Source organism: Temnothorax nylanderi, unplaced genomic scaffold (genome assembly GCF_030848795.1).
Source record: "Temnothorax nylanderi isolate EJ_2023f unplaced genomic scaffold, tnyl_v1.0 TNYL_tig1263_pilon, whole genome shotgun sequence".
Lineage (NCBI taxonomy): Eukaryota > Metazoa > Arthropoda > Insecta > Hymenoptera > Formicidae > Temnothorax > Temnothorax nylanderi.
Window position 1 is genome coordinate 15,277 of NW_027250325.1, and position 11,186 is coordinate 26,462.

Consider the following 11,186-nt stretch of genomic DNA (forward strand, 5'->3'; position numbering starts at 1 on the left):
GATTGCTGCTGCTTGCCTTATGAGAGAGAGCATGCACATCATACTAACTTCTGACCGCTATATTTCGCTTTTGTTTACATCTCATTGTATCTCTGCATCTTGTAACTGCTATATTATTGTAATTGCGATATTATTGTAACTGCTATATTACTTTTTTGCTCTTTAGCCTTTGCTTGGGCATAATAAATTATCTCTCTCTCTCTCTCTCTCTCTGTGAGTATCATTGCTTGTCTATTCTCTTTGCTCCTGCTTTAAGTGAATCTGTTTTCTGCCGTAAGCCGCCTTCGGGCCATTTTGTTGCAGGTATTAGCAGGTTTTTGTTGCTTGTCACGTGCTATCATTATCTTTCTGGTGCTTGCTACCTAATTAGAAGCATTTCTGTGGCAAATATCATCGCTTGTTCTAACCTAATTCTTGGCTGTTCCTGTGGAAGACGTGGATCTCAGCTGCGCATGCGCCTATCGTTGCCGATCTTCCCTATCTACATGCTATTTTCTGAACACGTGCTATCTAAGTGACTGCTGACTCTGTGACATTTCTTGTGATCTATGCGCAACTCTCTGATCGCGGATCGTTACTACGGAACTTTAATTCTTTTAAGTGATTAAGCGATTGTAGATAACACATGCAGCGTACGTGTGTCAAGTGTACTAAACAGAATAGAATACTTTATTTCTGCCTGTCGGCTTGAAATGGTTACACGTATTACATACATCATTAGATATTCATACATAAACATTATACATTTACATTTATATTGTATACAAGCAAACAAACAAACAGACAGAGCAGAACATTGCACTTCAACAGTTTTCTGTCTCTGTATTTCGTTTTTCTCTTCTCTCCTCCAACTTCATCATCCATCTCTCTCCTTCTTCGTTGCCCTTCAGGATTTTTCTTACTCTCTCCTCTGTTCCTTCCCCCATGTCATCGCTTCCTTCCCTCGCGCATCTCTCCAGCGTATGTTCCCATGTTTCTTCCTCCGCTTCATATACTCTGCATCTTCTTTTCTCCTCTGATTCCCAGTATCTTCCGCCGCGCATCTCGTTACCTAGTCTGAATCTTGTTATCCTTGTTATCTGCTTCTGCTTCGTATCCTCTGCACTCGTAAAACTTTCTACGTTCTATTTCCCATTTCGACTTCTCTTTCCTTACGTCTTTCTTTATTTCCTTCCAGCATGCTCTTGCTATTTCGTTGTCCCCTCCGTTTTCTAATTTTTCCTCGTATCTCATTGCCCTTTTTGCCGCTTTTGTTCTCATCTTAACTCTTTTGGTTTCTTCTCTTATCATATAACCGGGTGTGCACCAGTCTAATGTTAACGTCCATCTTATAAACCTCTCTTGTATCCTCTCTATACTCTCTCTTTCCTTTCATCCCCATACTTCTGCTCCATACATCGCCACACTTGCCACCAGCGAGTCAAAGAGTTTCATTCTTCTTCTCCAGTCTCCTCCAAAAATTCTTTTTCCTATACCCCATACTTGCCTCATTGCTACTGTGGCTTTTCTTACTCTCTCCTTTATATGCGCTTCTTGTCCACCGTTTCTTTGAAATATGTATCCTAAGTAGCAAAATTCTTTTACCTCTTGAAGCCGACGGCTGCGTTGCCACCCACCCCGGCAAAGCGAAAGTCGTTGGCGGTAACCGCGAACGACGACCAGGCGGCACACGACTTAGCCGATGACCGGAGGGACAAGCCGAGGGTACCGCCGCAGCCACGTTACGTGTTGGCTGCAATAAGTGACGCCAGAAGGTTAGAAGGATAACCGACGAACACCCACAAGGTGTAACAATGACAATCGCGGGCGTGTAGACACGTATTCGTTAGGTATTAATCGCGCGTAGCTAGTAAGGTTTAGAGATAAGTTTGCGAGATATGCGATCATTAGTTTCCGATTAAAAAGTGATATAATTTTGTTATGGGTCATGGGAAGAGATAAGCCCAAGTTTTTCAGGGCAAGAAATTTTCTTTTATTTTGGTGATCGAAAGGTTAAACGTTTTTTTTGTTATTTGGGTTTTTTGTTTCGTTTGCTTGATTTCATTTTGCGTTTTGGGTCCAGCTAAGGGACCAAGAATAAGATTAGAATCAAGAAATCAATGGTTGAAAGACAGTGCAGGACACGCGACCCATACGACCAACATGGTCGGATAATAAAAGGGTTCTACCAACATGAGTGGAACAACAATCAGTATAATTGCTTAAAATTAAAGGGAAAACACAACGGCTTGTGTGAAATTGCGTTCCGATCGCATACTCATAGCAATGCTGGTACCACGCGGACAATAGGGGATGATGGTCAGACAAAAAGACCACCGAGCCACCGAACCGAAAAAAAAAAGACATGACCGGGGGAAGAACCACCCCGTTAGTAAAAGTAGGGCAACGGCCACCAAACCGGAAGCGCGGATTGGGAGAACCCGGAACCACGGTAGTGGTGACCCGAGATGGTCACTGGGGATATAGGGTAAGCGTGCGAAACGTATGTCGGGCAGAAGCAGGTATAGGCAAACGCGTCTGCGAACATAATGACAGGTAGCGTTGACAGCAGTGGTGCTCAAATGACCCAAGGGTCGGACCACACACCATGGCATAGGCCATCTGCGAAATCAATTTAGTGTCAGTCGGATGAGGGTGCGAAAATACCGTACAGCATACGTACCGAGTACGTAGGGCATTGATCTTGCGATATCAAAACCGGTTCATGAAATGCGCGAACCACGGGAATCATGGTCAACCGTCCGGCCGAACCACCGGGCCGATCGCGGTGTAAGTCAATCTAAAGTGGGATAGTCACGCGAGGGACGCATCCCGATAAGGATCAGTGCAAACCAATGCATAGGTACATCACCGAGCCGACCACGGTCCCGGCGAGTAGGGAACCGACAACGGGGAAAGGACGCGAACGACCCAGACAGACGAAGCATGTCAGCGAATCTGGCATTCGAGAATAAAACCGCGGAAAGACCAGTGTAAACGCAGGACCTCGCTTCCATCAAAAGTATGGGTAATGAATAGTAAAATGTTAAAATAATAATGAGGAAGCGAAGTACTGCGTAGCAACAAAACAAGGATTTAGAAAGTTGTTGTCAAGTTGTATTCAATATCGGAATGTGGGGGAGGAAAGTAAACCCGTCAGAGTATGAGTGATTTACGATCTTGTTTGCGCGCGAACGTATGGCCAACAGATGTGGAATGCGGAAGCATCGGGGTAGCGCGTAGCCAAAGGTGATTGGTGATGAGAGGCGTAACCAGGAGAGAGTGGGGGCGAACCCCGAGACGAGAAGGTAAACCACGGAACATGGCTCGAGGATTCGTTTTCCGGCCAACGAGGAGTTCAGGTCTCTCAATCCGTAGATCAATCAGCGTAAAGCGCCGTAGAAAAGACTTAGTCTAAATTCGCTTGTCGGAAAACCCTCCCGCGACAGTCGCGTAGATCCTGTAAGATAAAGAGTCGAAGATTTGTAACGACATCTTGAAAATAGAACGGTGGAATTAAAGACTTAATTTAACTTGAAAGAAGTTTGTAATTTCAATCGTGTGCGGTAGAACCACTTACCATACCCAACTGTCCAGTCCTTGTGCCTGACGGTCCCTCCAAACTCGTTCGGGGAGACTGAAAAGCGGTCCAGCGACGATCCAGAGGCGGTTCATGGTCCAGCGGCAGCAGTCCGAGACCCAGCGGCAGCAAGGAAGGTCAGAAACAGCATACAAGGGGAATCAGCAAAGGGTAGAAGGCTAGTGGAACCTAAGCGCGATTAACCAACGTTTCTCGATTTCGGTCGATAAAATCGAGTGGCGACCGTGTCGGTGACACATGATAATAGTGCGTGGGGTACGTCACACCTCCGTACGGTCACACTCTTCTATTCGTTCTCCTTTCCATTTCTATTCCACCCTTTTGATTCTACCTCCTCCTTTCCTAAATCTCATGACTTTTGTTTTTCCCACATTCACTGTTAGCTTCCTTTTGTCAAAATATTTTTCCAACCTCCTTATCATTTGCTTCATTTCCTCTTCTTCCTCTGCAATTGCCACCACATCATCCGCATATGCAAGCGTCCAGATTTTTGTATTTCCTATAACCACCCCTCCTTCCTGCCCTTTTCTCATTACTTCCTCCATGTCCGCCAGCATCAGTACAAACAGCAGCGCACTCAGGGGACATCCCTGTCTTACTCCTTTAACTGTCCAAAAGCACGGTCCTTTTTCTCCATTACATCTAATCACATTTTTTGTTTCTTTATACTCTTTGATTCTAACTCTCAGCCTTTCGCTTATTCCATTCTTCTCCATTACCTTCCATAATATTTCCCTGTCGACTGAGTCAAATGCTGCCTTCAAATCTATAAATGTTGCCACTAGCTTCCCTTTTTTTTTGTTATTCGCTTTTACTATTACATAGTTCAATGTGTATATATTTTCTATCGTTCCCTTTTCTTTCCTGAATCCTGTTTGCGTCTCCGGTATTAGTTTCTTCTCTTCTAGCTCTTTCTCTAGTTGTTTTGCTAGAATAGCTGCGTATATTTTGTAGCTCGTGTTTATCAGTGTTACACCTCTGTAGTCTCCTGCCTCTTTTCCTTCCCCTTTCTTTACTATTGGTACAATAATTCCTTCATTCCAGTCTTCTATCATTTCCCCTTTCCTCCATGCTATGTCACATATCTTCCATATTGCTTCCTTTAATTTGTTTCCTCCGTTTGTCCATACTTCGTTTGGTATTCCATCCGTTCCTGCTGCTTTTCTATTTTTCATCTCCGCTATTACTTCTTCTATCTCCTCTCTTCTTATTCCTTCCTGATCTTCGCAACCATCTTCTGTTTTTTGTTTTTCCTTTTCTGTCTCCTGTTTCGTTCCTACACCTAGTAGCCTCTTAAAATGCGCGTTCCATTGTTCTTCGCTTATTTCTTCATTCACTTCTTTTCTGTGTTTCCTTTCTCTATTTATGAATCTCCATACCTCTTTTTCATTTTTTGCATCCTTTGCTTCTTTTATAATTTGTTCTCTTTCCTTCTCTTTTCTTTCTTTTATCTTTTCTCTGTATTCTTTTCTCTTCTTTATGTATTCTGCTTTTTCTTCTTCTCCATTTTTCCACTTTCTTAGCTTCTTTTTTGCTTCTCTTCTTAGCTCTGCACACTGTCCGTCCCACCATTTGTTTTTTCTCTTCGCTTTATTGTCTATTCTAATTTCTTTCCAGCTTGCTGCCCGCGCCACTGCGTTCTTTATTTCTTTTATTAGCTCCTCCGGGTTCTCTCCATCTATTGTTTTTTCTTCGATCTTCTCTCTGTATCTTTCTACAGCTTCTCTAGACCAGTCCATTACTTTTTTTACTTTCCTCTCTTCCCTTTTCCTTTCTTCTATTTCCTCCGTTACTTTAAGTACTACATATTGATGATCCGATTCTATCTCCTCTCCAATTCTTACCTCTTCTGTTCTTTCCCATAGCTCTTGATTCCCTATTATATAGTCTATTACTGTCTCTCCTTTCCCTCCGGTAAAGGTGAAATCTCCTTCTTTATCTCCCTTGGTTCCATTTAGTATTCCTAGCCCTTCTTCTTCCATAAATTCTATCAGTTTTCTTCCTTCTGCGTTTATTTCTTTGTCTCTTGATCTTCTTTCTTCTCCAAAGATGTCCGTGATTCCTCCTTTTTCTCCTGTTCTTGCATTGAAGTCACCTCCTATTATTATTCGCTCTCCTATGCCTCCTTCGTTCGTATATTCTTTTATTACTCTTATTTTTTGTCAATGTCATTATTTACGTATACGCCGATAATCTTCCATTCTCCCTCCTTTGTTTTTACAATTCTCTCCACTACTCCTTCCTCTTCTCTCTCTATTCTTCCTTCTACTTCAAGTCCCTTTCTTACTCCGGTGATTATCCCTCCTCTTGCTCTTCCTCTCTTCTTTTCTCTTGTCGCTGGCTGACATTTCCATACATATCTCTCTGGCATTATTCTCTTTATTTTGCTCCATTCTTTTTCTTCCACTCACGTTTCCAGGAGCGTTATTATGTCCCACTCTTCTATTACCTTCCAAAATCCTTCGTTTTTCCCTTTTAGTCCTGCTATGTTCCAGAAGCCTACTGTCATTCCCTTTTGCCTTTCTGCTATCCGCTTCTTCTTTCCTTCTGTTCTTCTCCTCTTCCTTCCTCCTCTTCTCCTTCGTATAGTCTCCTCATTTTCTTCCCGTCTCTGTTCCTTCCTGTTCCCTTCAAAATCTTTTTCTGCCTTCCAGCTTTTCCTCGCTTTCATTCCAATTCTTTTCGTGGCCGTCTATCCATATTTTTTGGTATCCTAATGTTGCTCTTTTCCCTTTTTCTCTCTCCTCCTTTACTATACTCCATAATTGTTTTTGGATTTTTCTCTCCGCTACTGTCATGTCATCATCTATGTATATCTTTTTTTCTTTCCCCATCTTCTTTCTGTTTATCATTACCTCTCTCTTGTCCTCCCATTTATTCAACCTTACTAGTGTCATTCTGTTCTCTCGTCTGCCAATTATTTGTATCTCTTCCACTTCTACCTCTTTTTTGACGATTTCTTTCAGCAGCTTTCCAATCTTTTCTCTTCTCTCGTTTCCTTCTTCTATTTCCGCTCCTTTTATTATTATATTATTTCTTCTTCTTTTCCTTTCTTCTAATTCATTTTTTGTTTCTATCTCTTTTATTTTCCTCATCTGCTCATTGCTCTCCTTCTCTCCCTCTCTCTTCTTCTCCGCCTCCTCCATTCTCTCCTCCAGTTGCTTTACTCTTTTTTCTATATCAGTTTTCAGCTTTTCCCATATCATTTCGCTTTTTCTGTATTCTTCTCTCAGGTCTTGCATCTCTTTCATCAGTTCCTCCTTATCTTTCCTTCTTTCTTTCTCTTGTTCCTCCAATTTCGCCAGTATTTCCTTCAGCGTTTTTTCTGTCTCCATGCTTCCCTCTTCCTCTTTTTTAACTTTGCTTGGTGGCGATCTACTTACTCTTCTCTCCTTATTAAATTTATCTATAATCTCTTTCTCGGCCTTTTCTATTTCCTCACTCTCCTGCTCTCTTCTCCTTTTCTTTATAAAGTCTTTAAACGACCCTTGGCTTCCTGTTCTGTCTCTTGTTTTTGACAGTTCCGTTGTCCTCGCGTGTTTACTCTCTGTGTTCTTACCTCCTTTACTCGTTTCTTTATTCTCTTTCTTGTGCTTCTCCTCGCTATTTTTACTCCCTTTACTCTCCTCCTTCTTCTCCTCCATCCGCTCCTTTCCCTGCCTTTGCGATGATCCTAGTCTTTCTGTTTATTTCCTATGCCACTTCTGTGTTGTGCGGGCCTCTCCTAACCTCAAAATTATCGCCGCTACACAAATTCGAAAATCTTCTGCTTGCGTCCTCTGCTCTGCTTGCCTTCTTTTCTCTCTGCCTTATTGCACTTTGCGCATGCAACTGTCTGAAAAACAGAATCGCCCTAGGGCGATATCACGGCAGAATACTTCCAATAGATTTATGCAAATGATATGCGTGCTTCTCCTTATACTTACTCGGTCGGTAACCAAGTGTACTAAACAGATTGCTGGTAAATCTGTTTCATGTGCTGAGTGTCATAGAGCATTTCATCCGGGTTGTGTCAAAGCTTACGTTGGAACGAAGTCTGCTAGTGCTTGTTGTAAATTACTAAATATGCCGGGTACTCCGAGAGAGGATCGCCGCGTACTTTCCTCAGATCATTGTAATATAGTATCTAACATCGTTGATGCCTCACTCGGCGGTGCACGTATGCATTCCACTACGCATGACACTATGCATGACACTATACATGACTCTACCAATGATCTTTTGCGTGGATTGATTGAGCAGATGAAAAAATCTGATGCGAACCTTTCCGCTTTTATTGACAGTCAGCGACGTACGAACAAAGAAATAAACGATAAACTTAGTCACTTAAATCGTCTTGCTGACACTGTCGCTCAGAATAGTCAGCGCCTAGCTAAATTGGAGCAAGATAATGCGATACTTATTCGCGAAATCCAAGACTTGAAATCTGCTCAGTCATTTCAGGGATCCCATAGTGGAAATGAGTTGATCATTTCAGGTTTACCATCGACGTTGTCCGTTGCTCCATTTGAGCTTGCCAAAAATGTGCTAGAGGCATTGGACGTTCCGAACTTGTCATGCCATATTCTCAGCGCTAGAGCTGTCAAGAAAGCACTGTCAGCGACTTCCACAGTTGCTGCACCTTCTAGCTCGATCATTGTCACCTTGGCCTCGAGTGCCGTTCGCGATATTGTTATTTCTAAAAAGCGGGCAAAGGGTGTACTCAAAAGGAAAGACGTATGCGGTGGTAACTCAGATCGTCACATTTACGTCAATGAGTTGTTATCCAAGAGCACTTATGACATATTACAACGGGCTAAGAGTATTGCTAAGGAGAGGTCGTATAAGTATGTCCGTAACCGACGTTTTGTTCCCCGGAAAAAATCTCCCGGAAATCAGTTCCCGGAAAAAATCTCTCCGGAAAAAATCTCCCCATCAAAAAATCTCCCCCGGAAAAAATCTCCCTCGGAAAATATCTCCCCCGGAAAAAATCTCCCCCGGAAAAAATCTCCCCCGGAAACATTTTCGGTGCCCAGCAAAAACCGAGGTGCCACATGGGTTTACAACTTTCCACGTGTGAAAAGCCCACGCACGTACTTTTCAAGGCACACTATGTGTATAGTTTAATGATAGTGGAGCCCCCCGCAGGGCCGTGACTAAAAACAAAGACAATAAATACATAACTCATGATAATTTAAAACAACGAAAGATTGACAGCAACATTCCTCAGGAATTTAAACGCATTCAACAAAGCGCAATTAACGTAATACAATCGGCGTAACTAACAACAAAGATAAATAACACATAAATCATAACACATTTTTATAACGACAGATTGGCAGCGACATTTTTCAAATATTGTAACACATCCTGTCGGTTGTATGCTGCAACGAGACTCTTTAATCGCGCATCGTTGTCTTTGTAGCGCTTGTTTCTATTATTCGCAGGAGCGTGAGCATTCGCGCGCGCAATGTGAGCCTCGACGAGACCCTGCTCTGCCTGAAGCAACTCGATCATTTTCCACAGTACGAGATGCGAACCATTTGCTCTCCGATTTAGTGCATGGTGCCATCCTTCCACTGCATTGTTGGTACGAGCAACAGCCACCATCACTGAGGAGTAGTGGTTCCACAAAGAAACATCAAACATTGCGCCGCGTCGTACTTTACGACGACCTAACACGCCAACCCAAGTGTGCTCAAAATAATCGAGGAAACCTCTTAAATCCTTCTCATTATCAGTGAAAAATTTCGACTGTAGCAAAGCATCGTACGCGTAATGTACATCGCAGAAAGGAACGAATGCCAATGCGAATAACATTCGTAAATTACGAGCCACGCGGCTGCTCTCGCGGTACAATGGCGCAAGGTCGTGATCTTGTATACTACGCCAAAGTGCTTGACCGAAATGGAATAAACACCCCTTGAGTTCACATTCGGGAAATTCTAGTGTAACGGCTTTTAAAAATGCCATCTCAAAATCCGACATTACATTTTTTGGGGCCACCCCGGGAATAGCATCTTTTAGAACCCGCAACAGAGTTTGATATGTTCTCTTGCGTCGATTAGGGCATGACGCATATACAAGAGGCACAACCTTGCCATTCACCTCCCCATGTACGGTGTACAGTTGGTCGAATATTTCAGGCACTACTTTAAAAGTACCATCACAATACCATGTGTCACATCCTCGCAACACCTGCAGATTATCCTCCGTAGCAAATATAAGCAGTCTGTTGTTAATATCCTCAGAGTCGAATAACAAGAATTTCACGCTCTTCAATGTCTGTTGAAAGTGTTCTGGTATTTCATACAGTGTGCTCTTCCTGGGATTAGGCGGTAAAGGATTGTTCCTTTGACGGATTCCTCGGACAGTCCGACTCAATGACTCAGCACTCGGTAATTGTGCAGCAACAGGAGACGACACCGTACCCAGCACAGACGCCACTAATGACGATGATGCTTCCTTGCTTGTCACCGCTTTCTTCCGTAATTTTGCAACAACGCGCTTTGTCTCAACTGCTGCAGCGTTAGGAGCGTGAGTTGTGTGCTCAGTTTGATGCAAAATGATGCCTATAATAAGCAAAAAGTAAAAGAGTAATGAAAAATTTCCGATACTGCTGTTAAGTACATTAATTTACGTACCATCGCGTAACACCGACGACGTGTGACAAATCCCACGACACCCGGTTTTATACTGCACACACCGCCAAATAACTTTTCCATTAGACCCCTCCCCATGCTTGTAATACAATTCACCATCAGCAATCAGCTGATTCTTTCCCTTGTTGCTTTTTACAAATTTGAGCGGCATGGTGCACGATAATATCGCTACCAGTACTTACAACAGACTGATTACTGTTAATCGAGGTGATATTGCTGACGATGAGTAAACACAGCACAATCAGTTGACGGTTCCGAATAATAACATATACAAGCACCAAATAAAGTCGCACAGTCTAGTGTAACGGCCCTTCAAAATGCCGTCTCAATTTGAAATACAGTAGTGCTGGATTTTTTCCGGGGGATATTTTATCGGGGGGAGATTATTTCCGGGGGAGATTTTTTCCGGGGGAGTTTTTTTCCGGGGGAGATTTTTTCCGTAGGAGATTTTTTCCGGGGGAGATTCTTTCCGGGGAGATTTTCCCGGGAACTTGTTTCCGGGGAGGATTTTTCCGGGGAGATTTCTTCCTAGAACCAGTATGTCTGGGTAAGGAACGGCCAGATATGCGTTAAATATTCCGATGGTAAACCTGTTATCCATATTGATTCCGACACTGATCTTGCTAAGCTTGTCTATCGTTCGGCATAATGCATCATGTAAATTTTCTTATCCGTATCGCTTAATTTAACGCTAATTTACTTTATGGACATATCGACTTGCTTGCACATGGAATTGAATAACATCAGTTTTGGAATAGGGCTTGTAATGCTTTCTTACCTTATTATTAGTTTGTAGATTGCGATGCGTTTTAGTTCTTAATTTTATATTCACTATTTAGTTCGCTTAGTATTACTTGCTTCTCATATTCTATTTTCATTGTAAGTTGCGTTAGTTCTTAGTTTTTATAGTGTACAGTATTGAAATTGGTTATATTTTATTGCGTCATACTCTACATCCTATCAAT

The 11,186-nt window shown here is 42.6% G+C and overlaps 1 protein-coding gene across 1 annotated transcript; it reads right to left on the minus strand.

Moving 5' to 3' along the window:
- Positions 1–8,731: 8,731 nt before the first annotated feature.
- On the minus strand, positions 8,732–10,758 carry LOC139787093 (uncharacterized). Its single transcript, XM_071726186.1, has 2 exons — positions 10,204–10,758; positions 8,732–10,131 (listed from the first exon to the last, which is right to left on the minus strand). Exons 1-2 carry the CDS (start codon positions 10,370–10,372, stop codon positions 8,882–8,884), a joined length of 1,419 nt encoding a protein of 472 aa, XP_071582287.1. The 5' UTR covers positions 10,373–10,758; the 3' UTR covers positions 8,732–8,881.
- Between the last annotated feature and the right edge of the window lie 428 nt (positions 10,759–11,186).